Here is a 19,894-nt window from a genome sequence, read left to right on the forward strand (position 1 = left end):
TGAAGATGTGTGGAGGATGACTGAGGATGCTGATGCTATAGGCACGTTGGTGGTCTTTATCTGTATGGAGCCTCCTGGCAGCAGGAGAGGGCAGAGGCTTGAAAAACTGGGAGATCTTAGCCTGGCTGCTGCTGCTGCTCTTTCTTCTTCTTCTTCTTGGCTCAAACACTTCAAAATCATTTTGGGGATTCTGAGGAGTTTGTACTGTCCATTCTTGAGCATGGCAAGAGACATTTTCATGTCTGTGCCCAGTTGAAGATGGCATCCTTGATGGTGTTATACTGTACATTTCTTGAAGTTCTGCAGGTTTTTTATGCCACTGGTGTGTTCATAGTTGTCTAGTCCATTACATCCTAGTGAGGTACTGATGCAGGCAGAGGTTTCTGTATTGCCTCTTGGCACTCTCTGTTACTCCCTGGTCCATAGGCTGGATTAACCCCTTGGCTGCGGCAGCTGTGATGACAACACATGGGCTCAGTGTGGAGAAATAGGGAAAAAATGGTGTTTTCAACTTGTGTTTTAACCAACTTATCCTTAATTTTAAAAGTTATAATTTTTGTCAGACAAACTTCAGTCTTTCTACTATCTTTTGCATTAACTGCATATCCGTAGGTACCCCCTGCCCAGAAAGCGCTTTGAGAGAAGACAAGATGTTTTTTTTGCCTGTCTGACGCAGGAAATAGCTCAGTGCAGTGGAAATCGCCTACTCTAACTAACAAACCACAAGATTTTTTCTTACAAAAAAAAAAAAAAAAAAAAAAAAAAAAAAAAAAAACAGTAGTCAGTCTCATATGATTTTATTGCATTATTCCACATAGTTTACCTTGAGAGGGTAGCGAAACAGTAGCGATGTGAGGAAAATCATTACAAGCTATATAAAACTTCAAAGACTTTTATTACCACTTATATTTCAAAACTTATTGATATAATGCCATTTATTATTCATGTCATTGCCTTGCTACACTATTTCGCAACTGCTAAAACACTTCGCAAACTCAGCAATGTACCGCATGACTTCACTTAAGTTGGTAGAAATACAGGTAAGCCCTTAATTCATGCGAACATTTTTCACGCGATTTCGGTTATCCACGAATTTTTCGTACAATAATTAAAACATAAAATTATAGTATTCAAATAAATACTTTTAATATACAAGAGAAATAAATAAAATATAAAAATGCCTACCTGCTGCCCGTGTGCATACATATGTGTGTGTGTGTGTGTGTGGGAGGTCGGTCTACCACGCACCACAGTCAGTTTGAATCCGTCGGTGGAACCATGCATGACTGACCAATCGTTACTTGTGGCTTATTTTTCTGCTTTCCAGTGATTGCTTGCCTTGTCTGCCAACATGGGGCCTAAGCATAGTGCTAGTGATGCATGTGGTAACACACCAAAACGGACTAGTAAAGTGATGTTGCTGACAGAAAAAGTTAAAGTGTTGGACAAACTTCAGGGAGGAATGTCGTCGACAATTCTCCGTCAGGACGATTCCCCGTCATTTATTTACATACCAGTTTATTTAGCAAGTACAGTACACTAGTTTTTTACTTATATGAGTTATAAAATCCCCCTGAAAATTAGTTATTAAAGTATTAATTAATCAATGATAAGTATATTAATAGAATGATGGGGAATTGTCCATGTTTTGACGGAGAACTGACTTGATGGTGAAATGTCTCAGAACCGTATGTTTGGGGTGAGTCAACTGTTCATACAATAAAGGAGGAGAACGTAGCATACGGGAGACTGAGGGCTAGTGCTCCGGACTGCTAAAGTGTCTCCACCTACACCTGTGAATTGTCTTGGAACCTATGAATTGTCTTGGAACTGCATGTTTGGGGTGAATGAGTCAACTGTTCATACAATAAAGAAGGCAGAATGTAGCATATGGGAGGCAGTGAGGGCTTGTGCACCAGGCTGCTGAAGTGTCTCCACCTACTCCTGTGCTTGTCAGGTTTCAGTGTTAAATTTCTTACATTTTTGTTGTTTTTCATACTTTATGCTAGTTTATAAGGTGTATGTTGTGCATAAACAGTATTATTCAGATGTAATATACTTAATAGACATGCGTAATTATGTGCACACAAGGGCAGAATATATACGCGAATTTACCACATACGCGAAGGGTCTGGGAACCTAACCCTCACGTGAATTAAGGGCTTACCTGTAATCACTAATTCACTTACATTACTTCATGAAAGACTTTTATTAGTGCTTATTTTCATAAACCTTATTGATATAATGGCATTTATTATTCATTTCATTGCCTTGCTACACATTATTGCAACTGAACTCAGCAGTGTACCACTTGACTTCACTCATATTTGCAGAAGTAATCAGTAATTCATAAACGATAATTTAGAATGTACTATAAAATTACACGTTTACCCACTCTGGTTTGATTTGATCATGTTTTTTTACTTAGCATTTACATGAGTGAACAGATGCCAGTAGCGTCTGTTTACACATGGACAGTCATTACAAGCTTTATTAAACTTCATGAGAGACATTTATTAGTACTTATTTTTATAAACCTTATTGAAATAATAGCATTTATTATTCATTTCATTGCCTTGCTACATATTATTGATACCTCTAACACTTCGCTAACTCAGCAATGTGCCACTTGACTTCACGTATCTTCATAGAAATAATAACTAATTCACTTATATAAAAAGTAATTCAGAATGTAAAATAATGCTTTTAGCCACTTTGGTTTGGTTTGCCCCACATATTTTTGCCTAGCATTTATGTGAATGAACAGGTACCAGTAGTGTCTGTTTACACATGGGCAGTCATTACAAACTTTATGGAAGTATCTGATTTAACCACAGATAAAGAAAATTTTTTGTATTAACCTGGTGTGGTGCTGGAAGTGGCAACATCGTAGTAGTAGTAGTAGTAGTTGTTCCCTGGGCAGTCTGGCCGAACAGCCCCGAGTCACTTAGGAAGGCCATGGCTGAGACAGGGCTTTCCCACAGAGCTCTCAAACAGTGTATGTTGTGTTGTTGGTGCAGGTGATTGTGTGTAATGCAGTCTTCTGTAATGTGCTTAATAGTATGGGGTGCTGTGTTGCATCCTGGACAGGCATCAGCAACGGAGTCATCCAGCCTCTTCTGGTAGCTTAAGAGGGCTGGATGGTGCCCACATCTCAGCCTGGCCAGGTGGACCCTGTCCTCACGAACGAGATAGGATAGAGTCAGAAGGGTGGATGTCAGGAGGCTGTGCATGCAGCTGTGCGTTATCTGTAAGTGACAATGGAGCGGCGAGTGATCTGAGTGTGGATATGCTTCTGGAAGCTGGTCTGAGGTGGGCAAGGGGGGAGAGATGACAGTATTTGTGTATGGTATCGTGTGCTGGGTGTTGTTTTGATGTTCCTTGGTGTGGGTGGATATGCTGCCATGTAATATAGTGGATGTTGTGGGTTTGAAGAGGCTGCAGCAAGAAACTGGGTGCCTCTCATGTCTTGGTGATCCTTGACTTTGAGGACTTTGGTTTCTTGATGTAGGTGGTCTGTGGGTGTAGTAGCTGTGCAGCCTGTGATTATTTTTAGGGCCTTGTTCTGTATGGTCTGTAGAGTGTTGTAGTGTGTTTTGGTGAGGTTAGGAGCCCAGGCAGGGCTTGCATAAGTCATCACTGAACATCTGTATTGTTTGTATACTGTGGTGGTGGTTTCTTTGTCATGTCCGAATGTTGTATGGGCAAGTGACCGCAAGGCATTGAGTCTTGGTGTTATTTTATTTTTAATGTTTGTGATGTGTTGTTTAAAAGACATTGATGTAATGTATGTTACACCAAGGATTTTGGGTGTGTGTGTGTGTGTGGTAGGGGAGTGTTGTTTATGGTGAGGTGTGGGATGTGACTGTGTTCCGCTGTCCAGTTTGTGAGAAGGGTCACTGTAGATTTGGCTGGGGCTATTTTGAGCCTGTTTGTGGTGAACCATTCGTGTAGTGTGTTGAGGTAAGGTTGGATGATATGTGCAGCTGTGTTTGCATTTTGGTGTGTACATGTAAGTGTTATATCATCTGCATAGGAAGCTATGTGTATCTGTGGTGTGTTGGGGGTGGGTATGTCGTGCATGTGTAGGTTAAAGAGTGTAGGGGACAAAACAGATCCTTGGGGGATGCCGTTCGTGAAGTTTCTGATGTTAGAAGACTGACCGGCAAATGTTACATGTTCACATCTGCCTGCTAAGTAGTTTGCTAGCCATGTTTTTGTGTTATTGTGCATGTTTGTGTTGAGTATTTTGTTTGTGAGGTTGTAACAGGGGACGGCCTCAAAAGCTTTGCTGACGTCCAGTGTGATTAGGAGTGTTCTGTGTGGTGGCCTAGGTGAATTCATGCCATCAAAATCTCTCTGTGTAAGGTCTGTGAGAAGGGTGTTTGTGGAGTGTAGTAACCTAAAGCCATGTTGTGATTGGGCATGGGGAATGTGAGGTGTGACTAGTTGCAGTACCAGTCATTCAGTGACTTTAGATGGGGTGCAGAGGAGTGTGATGGGGCGGTGTGAGGAGGGTAACTTGGGGTCTTTGGTTTAGGGATAGTGATGATAATGCCATGCTTCTAGATGTTGGATATTATGTTATGTGAGTAGCTGTAGTTTGATATATTGGTGAGTGCCTTGTGGTCCAAGGTGTTTAAGGTGAATGTTGCCTATGTTGTCTGGTCCACAGGCAGATGAGTGCTTTAGGCTGTTAATGATGTGCTTCGTCTGGTTGTAAGTGAAAAGGTGCGTAGTCTGGGTCTGTGGGGAACTGTCTCTTACATCGGATGATACGTTGGTCTTCGGGATGGGGATTTAGATGGCTGACTTGTGAAAAGTGATTGATGAGAGTGTTTGCTTGTTGTTTGTTTGAGGGTATGGTGTCTGTTGTTGTGATGGCAGTGTGTGATTGTGTAGTGTTGCTGTTGGAAAGTATAATGCTGTTTAGTGTTTTGTAGAGTTTGCTGATGTTTGTTTTCAGGTCAAGTGTTTGGAGGTAATTTTTCCAGTTTAGTGTTTGCTGCTCTGATATTTTATTGTTTATCTGAGTGTTGAGTTTTTGTACTTGTTGTACGGTGTCTTGTGTATGGGGTGTTGGGGAGTGTCGCAGTGTGTTCCGTTGTCTGATGAGGCCTTGAATTTCTGGTTTGAAGTTGGGGTTGTCTCTCTTTCTGTTGCTTCTTGGGATGTGTCTTTTGTCTGCATTTTGTATAACTGTATTGAAAGTATGCACAGTGGTGTTGATGTTTGTGATGGGTGTACTGTTTAGTGTTTCGAAATGTTCTGTTTCAGTTACAAAAGCCTCACAGTTGGCCCTCTTATATTTAGTGTATGTGTGTTCGTGGCCAGCTGGGGTGATTCTGGTTTTGGTAGTGATGATGTTTGGGAGGTGATCAGAACCTAGGGTTTTGACCACTCTCATGGATGTAGTGGGGGCGAGGTTTGGGGAGTAGAAGGTGATATCTGTGGATGATGGGAGGAAGAGGGCTTGGTGTGGGATATGGGTATGTTGGTCTAGATTGTTCAGTATTAAAAGATGATCTGTCTGGGATTGTAGTACCAGCCCTCTGTCTGTGTCAGGGTTGTTGGCATGCCAGGTCGACGACTTGGCGTTGAAATCACCACCCAGGATGATGTTGGGTATGTTAGTGATGTGGTGTATCTGTGGAGAGTAATTGTGTGGTACTGTGGGGGATGACTGGGTGGGAACGTATGTGTTAGCGATTGTTATGTGTGATTTGTTACCAGTGCGTATTTTAATTGATTGTATTTCTGTTGTGGTGTCATGTGGCGGGAGAAGTGACTGTGTGTGCACTGGTATCTACAAAGTTGATGGATTTGTGTACCAGGGTGATGAGTCCACCGCCACCGCCGTCGGCCTGGTCTTGTCAAATGGTGGTGAAGTTATGAAATGTCGGTGTTTTCTGTGCTCTGTGTAGTTTTGTTTCTTGTAAGATGGCAATATGTATGTTCTGTTGTTTGATGAATTGTGTGAGTTCTTGTTTTTTAATGTTTATGCCATTTATGTTAACTGAAGGATGTTTATGTTGTGGGTGCTATGTGTGTTGGCTGCTGCAGCACGAGGGGGAGGTGGTGTGGGTGGAGGGGAAGGGGTAGGGGGATGTTGTGATGGAGATATGGGTTGAGGTGGATTAGGATGGGTTGGAAGGGGAGGAATTGGGGGACTGGATGGTGTGGGAAGGATCAGTGGGTTTGGCTGTGGAGGTGTGAAGGAAGTAGGATTGGTGGGGGGGTTAGTGGGTGAGGGGAAGGAGCATAAGGAGCAGCTCCAGGTGTTTGTGTAATATTTTCTGGATGCAAGAGTTGTGCAGGTGTAATGGGTCCAGTTCTTGCAGGAATTGCACTGAACTGAACCCTTTGTCTGTCGGCTTGAAGTGATAGGTTTGGAGCATGTTGGACATATGTATTTGTTGGTGGGTCCTGGATTGCTCTCAATATCCCCGGCTAGAAGACGTCATCAAGAAATGACAGTTGGGGAGTCATTTCTCGGTGTAGAAAAAACGGCGTTGTTGTGTGTGTTGTGTTGGGAGATGTGGTACTTGCCCGGGCGACTGAAGCCACTCCCAGGTACTTGGGCTCTGTGAGGGGCCGGGGGGGTTTGTGGTGGTTTGGCCCCCATGCTGTCCTCCTCTTCAACAACCTCTGGGGGGTAGACCCATGACAAAGATGCCACCGCTCCAGGCCCTGGCAACATTGTTGGTCACCATGGGAGCGGGAGTGGGCATACTGCGTCCATCCCTTCATCGGCTCTCCCCTTTCTACCTCAACATCACTGTCATCCCAGGCACTCTCTGTTGCATGTTTTTCTGCAACATCATCACTGGCCTCGCCCTCAGCACTTGTCCACAGGTCATCTGGGTCATCTTTGCTCTCGGTGTCAGTTTTATCTTCGAAAAGCAAAGTTTGCCACATTGACGGGGTCACGTACTTAGAGAGGCGTCTTTGGGGTCATGATTGTGAGGTAGAGGTCACGTGTGTAGCAGTGCTGGATGCACCATGTTTCACCTTTTGTTTTTTGGGCCTTTCCTTCTCCTGATGCTGTTCTTCTTCAGAATTGGTTGTGTCTGGTGGAATCAGTTACCTTTTTGTTGTCTGGCCATGAATGCTGCCCATTTGGGGAGTGGGGGTTGGGGGGTTTTCAAGGGTTTTCAGGGGTTTGGAAGGTAGGTCTTGACTCCATGATGGCCAGATGCATACTGAGACTGCAGCAGCCAATACTTTACCCAGGTAGTACTCCTCCCCCCATAACCACTCAGAGTGCGTATGCATGTGCTATACTAAAAAACGAACAAAACTTTGTGGAAAATTGATGCCACTCTTCCAGAATGTACAATGCAGGCTATCGATTGGCTTTTCCAGAATGCTCTACACAGCCAAGGGTGTAAGTAGTGGTGTTGGCTAGCAGGAACAAAGACTTGATTCATCCATCCTTGCTGCAAAGTTTGTTGGGGGAAGGATGGGCTGGTGCATTGTCTAACAGCAGCACTGCCTTCATGTCATCAGGACAAATGCCATTCCTTTTTTTCTAGCTCAGACCCACAGAAGGGTCAGATCTGTGGTGGAACCGGTCTTGAATGATATTCTGGGGAAACCAGGCAGACTTTTCTTGGTACTTCACAGGAAGCATGCCCATAATATCCTTGGGTGTCCTGGGTTGCTTGCTGTTACTATGACTGGTTGTAGGTGATGAGAGAGCCATCCACATTGGCACATGCCAGAATGGAGAGGTGCTTCTTCATTGTCTTATGCCCTGGAGTGCCACTGTTATCTTTGGAAGTCCAGGTATTCTGAGGGAAAGTATGTCAAAAGAGCCTAGTTTCATCAGCAGTATTAATTTAGAACTCATGAAGACCCTCTTCCTCTGTCAGCTTCCAAAGATGCTGGATGAACAGCTCCACAGCATTGACACCGGTACTGAAAATCTCTCCAGTTATGGCGTTATTAACAGTGCCAAGGCACCTCCTGCAACTCCACAGTTAACCATCACTACACTCTAAATCTTTGACTTCAGGGTGAGTAGCAAGCCTTGGTGCTGTGTTTTGGATGTCCAGGCCATGCACAGGGACACCCTCAGCTCACTCCTGCTTGTGTCACTTATACACTGTTTTGTCAAATTTCTCATTGGACAGCATCCTGGTCCTGAACACATGCATTCCCTTCCTCCTTCAGTTTTCTTCATTATCTCCTTTGCTTTGTCCCATGCCTTCAGGATGTCATGCAAGGTTGAGCTCTTAAGGCTCATCTTGCAGATGAAGTTGCCCTTGCTTGTGCCTTTTTCGTTCACCTTGATCACTTCCATCTTCTCCACAATTGTTATGCTCCTCCTCTTTGCATTTTCAGTAAAGAATATGCTTGGAGATTCCCTTTGAGAAGCCATTTTCCACAGTCACTGTGTGAAAACACTTGCCAAACTTGAGAGGTGAGGCATGCAGGCAGAAGTGTTGATGTAACAAAATGCACAGCAAGGCTGAAGTCCACCACATGCAGTACAGTGTGTCCACTCTGGTTCTGCCCAGGCCTGCCGAAAGTAGCCCCAAAGTAGTTCTGCACGCCATCACATCCTTCGTACTCTCCAGTGTAGCTCAAGTGGGTGGGAAAAACTGTCTCCAACTTTGGTAACTGTGTTCTGAGTCACCCTGTGCATGATGAGCAACCTGGTAGGCCTGTGTCATTAGCCCCATGTAATGGATAATGTGCAAAAGAAAGCATTCAGTAGGGCCAGAGCTGTTTGGAAGATCTGCATGATTTTTCCCATTTAACAGATGATATCCAGTATGTCCGATGGTTTGTCTGGGGGCCTCCATAGTGCCTGTTAAATCCAATGCTGTATTTGGTCTACTGAGGTATGCTAAAGTGAGGGTCTGTTGTATGCAATTCTTCATGTACATGTGTGATAAGTTGTATTGATGTTATAATAGCAAAACTTGGTGCACAGACAATGTGTCAGGACATGGCTGATGAGGCTGGAAGCGAAGATGAGGGTGAGGCAGAACATGACGAGATGCTGATAGAATATGCTGGTGAGGTGGTACCCAGTCTCGGCAAGGCCATGACGCAGGCTGAGTTTGCCACGCAGTTTAAAGAGCTCCTGCCTTTGTTTGTTAATAAAACGGTAAGACTTATATTTTTATCGTCTATCCTCTGTGTTGAGCTGGGTATTTATGGACACTATTTCCAGTATTTAATAAATGTCCTTGATTTTATGTCACTCAGCAACCTTTTGTCATGACTCATAATTGTTGATGATAAAATGTGCATCGGTGTAGTTTGTTTTACATAAATGTAGAAGTTACACAAGTTACATGACTGAAATTGTAATCCATCCTTTACTTACTTTGCTGATTATATTTTTGCTTATGACTTGAGAGCAAAGTTCCATTATGCTAAGTACTGTCTTGCTTATGTGTTCAGAAGAAGAGCTGTAGTGTGGCTGAGCAGTCATTTAGCCTGGGTACACTGGCTGAGGCAGTGGAAGTGCTGGGACCGGCCAGTGGTGAGTTTGTGCCACAGTTGTTGCCGCTGTTCCAGCAAGGTGCCCGCAATGAAGATGACGAGGTCCGATCCAACTCCATCTATGGCCTAGGGGTCCTTGGAAAGCATGGTAGGGCCTGGCCGTGACTAGCATGGTTTTTTTTTAGTCTTGTCTCTGTTCTGGGGGAAAATTGTGTGCATGGAGTTGTCTTTTAAATGGGTTCAGGAATAATTTTGAATGCTTGAATGATCAGTGAATGGTTGTGTTGCCTTTTTCACTGGGTGTTATGTAGATCAGTCTGTATACAGGAATACCCAAGTTTAATGATGTAATTGGTTAGGTAAAGCCCCATCGTTAGGCAGGGTATCGTATATCGGGGTACCGTAAAACACCATAACTTCGGACAGCTCCCAAACTTCAGACATTTTACAAAAAAATGTAATAATTCATGTTTATTGGAAGAGAGTGCGATATTTGCAAAAATAATGATGTGGGTAGGTAGGGTAATCTTCAAAGATTATTATGTATAAGTCCTATCAAACTAGCTTGAATATGTGTGGGTGAAAAAAATTTATGAATCAAATGAAAAAAAAAATGACATTTTTAACCCTGCAAAACTTTGTTCACGCAGAACAAACAGTTTCAATTGTAAGAACGTGATTAGTATGATTATATGTGGAAAAGTGTTGTACATACTGGGCAGTATACTATTTTAAAATATATACTTGCATAATCTTGCAATGACTGTTTTAATGAATATCCCTGTATTTAACAGAATAAATTCCTAAATTCGGACAGACAAATTACTGGAAAAATACAAACTATAGGTGTTTGTGTGTGTGTGTGTGTGTGTGTGTGTGTGTGTGTGTGTGTGTTTTACAAACACAAGCCTATTAGGAAAGTGTGTGTGTGTGTGTGTGTTTTACAAGCACAGGCCACTTAGGGGAGTGTGTGTGTGTGTGTGTGTATAAGACCAAAGTGTGTAGCTCGTTAATACGTTTCATGGTGCCTTCATAACATGTGCCTGTGTGTGCGTGTGTCTGTTGATTTGTGTGCGTGTTAGTGGGTGTGTGGGTGTCATCAGAACCAGTAGGAAGTGTTTAACATTATATTTTGTTATTTCAGTATGCATTTGTTGAGTCAGTGAGGTAGCTACTTAATAATTAAGTGAAGTTTTGTTTAGGAATAGGAGGGCAGTTCCTCTTACAGTTTGGAATAAATGCAATGCATTTTTATATAATTTTTTCGTCTGAAAAAGTTTCTGAAGAGTTCTTAGTTATATTTTTGGCCAGAATACCTCACTACAATGTGATATGGTGCATCTTAATGTGATCTCAATTTATGAGCTCAAAAAAGAAGATATTTTTTGGATATTTCTCTTTACATATGTATAACTCGGGCCACGAGTGACCAATATTTTTTTTTACATTTTTTAAAAACTTCTTAAGTGTCCGATGTTTGGACAGTGTGTCCAGAGGTAGGTGCTATTAACCATTCTCATGTTTTAAGGGCAAATACATGGATGTCTGAAGTTTGGAAGAGCTGTCCGAAGTTAGGAAATTTGTTCCTAGCTTCGGACACTTAAAAAAAAAAAAGAAAAAAAAAAAAAAAAAAAAAATTATATGGATTCAGTAGGTACTGTCCCTGGCTACCACATGACACCAACAGGGATAAAATTGCACCATTTTACACAGAGTTATTCATTATAACACGTAAAAAATGTCCAAAGTTAGGGTGTTTTACGGTACTTTTAACATGTAAAGTAATGTGGAGCGTTTACCAGTCTTGGGTTTCCCTCCAAACCAAGCCCCAAACCCACCCAAATGAGCCCCAAAAAAGTTTAAATCCAGTCTAAATGCCTAACAGCTGCCAAGGAAGCTTACCAAAGCCTAACAGCTGTAAATAACTCACTAAAACCAACAAATAAAATCTGAAAATCATGAAATACAAGTCTGTACTCCAAAATGACAATGTTCACTCCATCTATGGCTAAAATGCATTGATCCAAGTCTAAAAACAGTTTATAAATCAACCTGAACACAATTTTAGTCTAAAATGACATCAGAATTGAAAAAAATATCGAAACCCACTGTTAAACTGGGGTTTGGCCATCATTAGGTGGAGTAAGGTGGTATTTCTACCCCCATCGTAAAGCTGGGGTATCTCATCTAGGGGGATCATATATCGAGGTATTACTATATGTGTATACTGTGTATATGTATATGTGTGTGTGTTGAAGTCAGCGGCTGCAGGCGCTCAGCCAAGGATCCAGACACAGGGAAAACATTTTGTGTAGGTCTGTCCATTACGGAGGAATGCATGTAACTGGAGAATGACTCAAATGCATGCAGGAAGGTTGCCAGTGGCTGTGTGTGGTGGAAATAACCCTCGGAATATTCAGACAACGCTGTGAAGCACTAGATCATGTATACGTGTCACCCGGACGGTCCCGGGGGGACATGTATACATGACACCCAGACAGGATGGGTTAAAAAGGTTCGTAGCTTCAGAAATTATAGAAATATTGACCATGATCTGATTTGTTGTGAAGACATTGAATCTTCTGATCTTTCTTCTGATGACTGAGCAGATATATTCTGTATATCAGTGAGCTTAAGTCTATCTTTGACAGTCATTATTCTGAAGTAGGGAAGACAATCATTGTTCCTGCACATGAAAAGTCTCTGTTGCTTGGTCCTTTCATCAGTTCTTTGTGTAGACAACATAGGAAAGCTGAATGCAAATGATGTGTGCAATGAACCAGACTAACTTGATTGCATTATGTGTTTGTGAGAGAAGAGTTGTTGTTCATACTGTAATAGCCCAAATGACAAAGTATTACCGAAGTAAGATTGTCTTACGTAATGGCAAGAATAAAAGCTGGTTGCAGTTGTAAATAATCTGGTTGGTCAGAAGAATGTAATGATAAACCACCTCCTATATTCAATTAGAGACTTCACCAGATCCTGTTTCAGAAATATGCCACTAGGTTCGCTTCCGTCGCCCAGCTCTGGTGCTGGGTAAGCACTGGAAAAGTAGCCAGTGCTTATTTTCTTTTTAATTTTGACACAAAGTAAAACACCTCAAAACATATTTTACTCATCAAATTACCCAGATGGCATGATATGCTACAAAGAATTTACAATATGGGAACCCTTTGATTATATATAATGTGTTATAAGTGTCATTTTGAAAATTCCGCTTTCGTTAGTTTACTCATCTCTGTAAGCATAACATAGAGATAAAACCTTGGCAATTTTACTAGAACCATCCATAAACCAAGATAATAGTGATTAAAATATTTGTCATTCATTAGTATCCACAAAAGAAAATAGATGTGTAGCTGCACAATTAGCAACACCTTTCGATATGCTGCCCTGCCTGACGTATGACTTTTCCTAACAATACGGACCTGTTGGACGTCTTGATCATCTTAGTAACCAAAGTCTAACACAAATAATTCTTTTAAATATTTCCCTGGCTCCACTGCACAGTTTAGTAAGATTAAACTTTAACTCCTCATACTCTATTATGATTATAGTGTCGTACGGCACTGCCGTTTGTTTGGATTAATATGGCTGACTCACCAACTAAGCAATCGTTCAGTACATTATTTTCAGAGGAACTGCTTACTACTTTAAAGCATGCTAAAACACACACATCAGAAGTCCTGAAGGTAATCTCCTTTTAGTAACTGCACACGAGTTATTTAAATATATGTAAATAGACAGCACACTATTTTAGTCCCCAAGCTAAGATTCTCTGAAAGCTTAGTTTGTCTTTCTTTACAGGTATATATATATATATGCGCTTGATTGAATAGGAAAAAATATTCCTATAAATAGCAGTATTATTATAAACTTAATATTAGGTATAATTTCACAGGTCTTTAAAACCCGCAAAAATATTTAATCGAGGCTGGGAGACGTTAGACCACCTGGTGGCAGACTGCTGAAACAGGTTTGGTGAAGCCTCTAATTCCCAACTGGGTTCTGAATTTATTTCATTCGACACAACTAAGATATCTTGTATGTGATTCCCCCCCCCCCCCAATAATTCTTATTAGAATTCGAATAAAGGTGCACAGGATGCCATGTACTTATACCACTTACTCCACTGGACATCATAAATTTAAGTGTAATATCAGAGACCTTTATAAAATATTTTGTTCACTTGATCCATTTAATGTGTCACAGGTACCATATGTGTATGAACATACAGCAGATTTTATTTGTTAAATACAGCACAATCCCAGTTAACCGAAAGTTTGGGGAACATACCTTTCTGGTTACCAATTTTTCCTGTATACTGTAATTGATATATACTTTACTACATAGACTGTATCAGTGCACTATACCCAATACTCACATTTCATATCTGGGGCCACAGTAAGAAATTTCTATGGAAACATTGCCTCCTCTTTAAACACATTAGTACCATATGATCTTTGTTGTCTGGCACTTGGATTTTATTCACCCACTCACTCCTTGTAAACACACCCCATAAACATAACACACGTGAGTGCATTGTCATAAAGAAGTTCAAAATGCACAAGGTAATTCCATTTTGTTAAAATTGTTCAATATTTTCTTTATAAAATCATGAAAAAATAAAGTAAATAAATAAATCTGAAGCATTTATTGGTGAGCTGATGATTTAGAAAGAAATGTACAGTCAGAATTATCATGACTCCCTTTCTCACACATCAGCTGTGTATACAGCCGCAACCGACCAATTTCTTCCTCATCTAACCATTATCTCCCCAGGTGACATGGAGGTAAATGCTGTAATAGCTTGTGTGTTACCAGGTGAGATGGCATTAAATACAATAATACCTTGTGTGTTACCAGGTGAGATGGAGTTTAATAATAATTTGTGTTACCAGGAGTAAAGGAGTTTAATACTGTATAATAATAACTTGACTTAATACCAGGTGGAGATGCCATCCTAGGCCAGTATAACAGCATCCTCTCAGCGCTATCAGAGGCATTAAGCAAGGAGTCCTTCCCTCGAGCACTGGACAACATCTGTGGTGCCGTGGCCAGACTTATCACTGCCAATCCAGCCAATGTACCTATGGAGCAGGTATGGACTGCTCTTTAGAACACTGAAGGTTTTGTACCCTTTCCTCTTTTTCTTCCCTTCCTGTTCCTTTCTCCCTCACACCACCCATTCTTTCTCTTAACTCTCATTTCTCCTGTTACCTCAGTTCCCTTTCTAGAACCTCACCCTCCCTTCCCTCCCTCCCTATCACTTAGCATTCTAAATCCTCTCCCATCACCTCCCCCTTCTACCTCTCCCCTGACCTTCCCCCTCTCCCTTTCCTGTCACCTCTCTCTTCCCTCAGCTTCCCCTTCTTGCATTCCCCTAACCCCCCCATCTTCAGTTCCCCTCACCTCCCCCTTCATCCTCTCCCCCCACCCCTTCTTCCATTCCCTTTGCTTGTTCTTCCTCACCCCTGCTCTTCCACTCCCCTCTTCCCCCTCTTCTGCCCCTTTTTTCCTCTTCCCTCATCCCTCATCCCCACATCTTCCTATCCCCTCATCCCAACATCTTCCTCTCCCTTCATCCTCTTTTCTTCCTCTCCCCTTCCCCCTCTTTCTTCCTCTCCCCTAACCCTCCCCCTTCCTCATCCCTCACCTCCCTTTCTCCCCTCCCCTCGCTCCCCCGTCTTCCCCGCCCCTCACCTCCCATCTTCCCCACCCCTCACCTCCCTTCTTCGACACCCCTCACTCCATTTCTTCCCCACTCCTCACCCCCCTTCTTCCTCACCCATCACCCCCCTTCTTCCCCACCCATCACTCCCCATTCTTCACCACCCCTCACCTCCCTTTTTCCCCACCCCTCACCTCCCTTCATCTCCACCCCTCACACCTTCCTTCTTCCTCTCCCCTCACCCTCAATTCTTCCCCTCCCCTCACCCCCCATTCTTCCCCTCCCCTCACCCCCCATTCTTCCCCTCCCCTCACCCCCCATTCTTCCCCTCCCCTCACCCCCCATTCTTCCCCTCCCCTCACCCCCATTCTTCCCTTCCCCTCACCCCCCATTCTTCCCTTCCCCTCACCCCCCATTCTTCCCCTCCCCTCACCCCCCATTCTTCCCCTCCCCTCACCCCCCATTCTTCCCCTCCCCTCACCCCCCATTCTTCCTCTCCCCTCACCTCCCATTCTTCCCCTCCCCTCACCCCCCATTCTTCCCCTCCCATCACCTCTCCTCACCCCCCATTCTTCCCCTCCCCTTACCCCCTATTCTTCCCTTCCCCTCACCCCCTATTCTTCCCTTCCCCTCACCCCCCATTCTTGCCTTCCCCTCACCCCCTATTCATCCCCTCCCCTCACCCCCCATTCATCCCCTCCCCTCACCCCCTATTCTTCCCTTCCCCTCACCCCCCATTCTTCCCTTCCCCTCACCCCCTATTCTTCCCTTCCCCTCACCCCCTATTCTTCCCTTCCCCTCACCCCCCATTCTTCCCTTCCCCTCACCCCCCATTCTTCCCTTCCCCTCACCCCCCATTCTTCCCTTCCCCTCACCCCCCATTCTTCCCTTCCCCTCACCCCCCATTCTTCCCCTCCCTCACCCTCCATTCTTCCGTTCCCCTCACCCCCTATTCTTCCCTTCCCCTCACCCCCTATTCTTCCCTTCCCCTCACCCCCTATTCTTCCCTTCCCCTCACCCCCTATTCTTCCCTTCCCCTCACCCCCTTTTCTTCCCTTCCCCTCACCCCCTATTCTTCCCTTCCCCTCACCCCCTATTCTTCCCTTCCCCTCCCCCCCCATTCTTCCCCTCCCTCACCCCCATTCTTCACCTCCCTTCACCCCCATTCTTCCCTTCCCCTCACCCCCCATTCTTCCCTTCCCCTCACCCCCCATTCTTCCCTTCCCCTCACCCCCCATTCTTCCCTTCCCCTCACCCCCTATTCTTCCCTTCCCCTCACCCCCTATTCTTCCCTTCCCCTCACCCCCCATTCTTCCCCTCCCTCACCCCCATTCTTCCCCTCCCTTCACCCCCCATTCTTCCCCTCTCTTCACCCCCCATTCTTCCCTTCCCCTCACCCCCCATTCTTCCCTTCCCCTCACCCCCCATTCTTCCCCTCCCCTCACCCCCCATTCTTCCCTTCCCCTCACCCCCCATTCTTCCCCTCCCCTCACCCCCCATTCTTCCCCTCCCCTCACCCCCCATTCTTCCCCTTCCCTCACCCCCATTCTTCCCCTCGCCTCACCCTTCATTCTTTCCCCCCTCACCCCCCATTCTTTCCCACCCCTTCCCCCCTTCCCCACTCTTTACACTCCATTCTTCCCCACCCCTTACCCCCATTCTTCCCCTTCCCTCACCCCCCATTCTTCCCCTCCCATCACCACCATTCTTCCCCTCCCCTCAGACTGGATAAACGTTGTAGGTGGAGTGCCGCAGGGTTCAGTGTTAGGTCCTGTTCTTTTTTTAATATACATAAATGATGCATACCTACTGTAGTCAATTACGGTTACGATTACACAAAAGTCTGTAATCGATTACAATCGAATACGATTACAGATTACAATTACCCCACGTCTGCTAAATATGTCAGATTGATATATATTATATATATATATATATATATATATATATATATATATGGTATATATATGTTGTATATGTATTATATATATATATAATATATATATATATATATATATATATATATATACAATATATATATATATATATATATATATATATATATGGTATATATATGTTGTATATGTATTATATATATATATAATATATATATATATATATATATATATATATATATATACAATATATATATATATATATATATATATATATATATATATATATATATATATGGTATATATATGTTGTATATGTATTATATATATATATAATATATATATATATATATATATATATATATATATATATATATAGTATATATATATATATATATATATATATATATATATATATATACAATATATATATATATATATATATATATGGCCATACCACGTTGAGTACACCGCTTCCCGTCCGATCAGCGAAGTTAAGCAACGTTGGGTCTGGTTAGTACTTGGATGGATGACTGCCTGGGAACACCAGATGCTGTTGGCATAACGTTCTCCCTATGGGTCAAGTGGGGTTGGTGGAGGATTAGTGCCCCTCCCTGCAAAACAATTAACTCTAAGCCCTTGGCCACCCCATTTGGGATATATGGCGTCTGGCAATGAATGAATGAAAATATTGATGAAAGATTATGTTGTAAGATTTCAGAATTTGCTGACAATACTAGAATAGATAACAGAGCAGATACAGCACTGCAGAGGCAGGCAGTTCGGAGAGATCTTAATCATATGTTTAACTGGGCCCAAGCATGGCGAATGGATTTCAGTATTAATAAAGTTCTGAACATTGGCAGTAAAAATGTAAGAGATAGTTATAACACGAATAATGTCCAGCTTGATAGGGTAGACCATGAAATAGGTGTAGGAGTTATAATAACAAACGATTTGAAACCAGCAAATAATGTACAGAAGCTGTGAAGAAAGCCAATAAATTGATTGGATTCATAGTAGAGCATTTGAATATAAATCAGATAATATCATCCTATCTGTGCTCTGACTGTTGCCAGACACCTCAATCCCTTAAGGGGTGGCCACAAACAAATCGCCTCCATGACTCCCTGTCCAGTGCCACTTCACTGCCTTGCTTCCAGCTCACCCCCCCCCCCTCTCTTCATCCCTCCATCTCATCCTTGGCCTCCCCCTCCCCCCCCCTCCACCTTACTTGCATACACACTCCTCATTAGTTTCTCACACTCCATCCTATCCACATGGCCAAACCACCTCAGTGTATTTTTGCAAACGCTTTCTATCACATCCACATCCATATTACAGAGCTCCATCACTTCCTCATTTGTCAGTGTGTCTTTCCATGTAATGCCACATGCTCCTCTCAAATGACTTACCACCTCAGTGTATTTTTGCAAACGCTTTCTGTCACATCCACATCCATATTACAGAGCTCCATCACTTCCTCATTTGTCATTGTGTCTTTCCATGTAATGCCACATGCTCCTCTCAAATGACTCATTTCCACTGCTCTCACTCTTGACTTGTGTCCTTCCAACAAGGTCCATTCTTCACTGCCATACGTTAGAGTTGGTATCACAATACTGTCATGCAGTAACATTTTCACTTCCATGCTCACTTCCCTGTTCCTTATCACTGCTCTGAAAGAATGGACAACCTTTCTTCCCCGGCATTCCTTATCACTGCTCTGAGAGAATGGACAACCTGTCTTCCCTGTCATACCCCCTTCAAGCACTTCACCCTTTAAATTTCCATCCTTACTCGTCACACTACCCAAGTACTTAAATGCACTCACATTTTCTATTTCCTCCTCATCCAGCTTCACTGTACATTCAGTGACTTAATTTCTTGGAAAGACCATAAGTTTACCCTTCCTTACATTCACCTTTAGATGCCGTTTCTTACGCACACTCCCAAACTCATTCACCAAGCCTAGCAGTTCCCTTTCATCTGCACTTAACAGTATAGTATCATCTGAAAACAACAGTACAGGGAGTTACCAAACACTGCCCTCTCTTATAAGGGTCACTCCAACATCCACTGCCCTACCTTGTATCTCGTTTTGTAACCCCATCCTTATACAGATTGAGCAACCATGGGGAGATGACACATCCCTGTTTCAATCCAATATTCAGATAGAAGAATTCACTCAGTTTACTATCTATATGCATTGCAACCTTAGTCCCCCCCAAACATTCTCTTCACAGCATTCAACAACTTCCTATTTACTCCATGTATCCCTGATACTTTCCACATTCTTTGTCTGTCCTCCCTGTTATATGCTCTCTCCAAATCCATGAAGGCTGCATACAACTTCTTTCCCCTGATCTAGAAACTTTTCCACTAAAGACCTAAGAATGAATATCTAATCTACACAACCTCTTCCCTTCCCAAAACCTCCCTGTTTTTCTCCAACTAATTCTGTTATTTCCCTAACTCGGTCAAGAAATATCCTACCGTATACTTTTCCCATTACAGTAAGAAAACAAGTGCCTCTGTGATTAACACACACTTCTTTTTCTCCTTTTCCTTTGTACAGAGGAATAATTATATCTGATTTCCAATCCTCCGGGACTCTACCTTCCTCCCAGGCCAATTTGCAAATCCTCCACATCCATTATACTACTATCTCTCCCCCATGCTTCAGCATTTCTATTCCTGGGGCTTGCTTCACTTTGACTTCATTGCTTCCACTACATCCATCCTACTGATTCCTTCCCCTCTTCTTACCTCCCTCCTCCTCCTAGCCATTCCCCAGCCACATATACTTGCATTACATTCATTCTCTGTGTTAACAATTCCTTAAAGTGTTTTCTCCATCTGCTTA

At 42.9% G+C, this 19,894-nt stretch overlaps 1 protein-coding gene and 1 non-coding gene across 2 annotated transcripts in view; both read left to right on the forward strand.

The window, feature by feature from the left end:
• LOC145392974 (importin-4-like) overlaps positions 1-19,894 on the forward strand; it is a 332,091-nt gene that overhangs the window by 293,342 nt on the left and 18,855 nt on the right. Inside the window, exons 16-18 of the mRNA XM_080267268.1 lie at positions 8,942-9,118; positions 9,418-9,607; positions 14,412-14,563. Coding sequence (XP_080123394.1) covers positions 8,942-9,118; positions 9,418-9,607; positions 14,412-14,563 — 519 coding nt within the window. The remainder of the gene's footprint in view (positions 1-8,941; positions 9,119-9,417; positions 9,608-14,411; positions 14,564-19,894) is intronic.
• On the forward strand, positions 17,472-17,590 carry LOC145393122 (5S ribosomal RNA). Its single transcript, XR_013896139.1, has one exon. It is a non-coding gene; the product is annotated as a 5S ribosomal RNA (ribosomal RNA).

This window comes from Coenobita brevimanus, chromosome 23 (assembly GCF_032717465.1).
Source record: "Coenobita brevimanus isolate Jiangsu-jjx chromosome 23, ASM3271746v2, whole genome shotgun sequence".
NCBI lineage: Eukaryota > Metazoa > Arthropoda > Malacostraca > Decapoda > Coenobitidae > Coenobita > Coenobita brevimanus.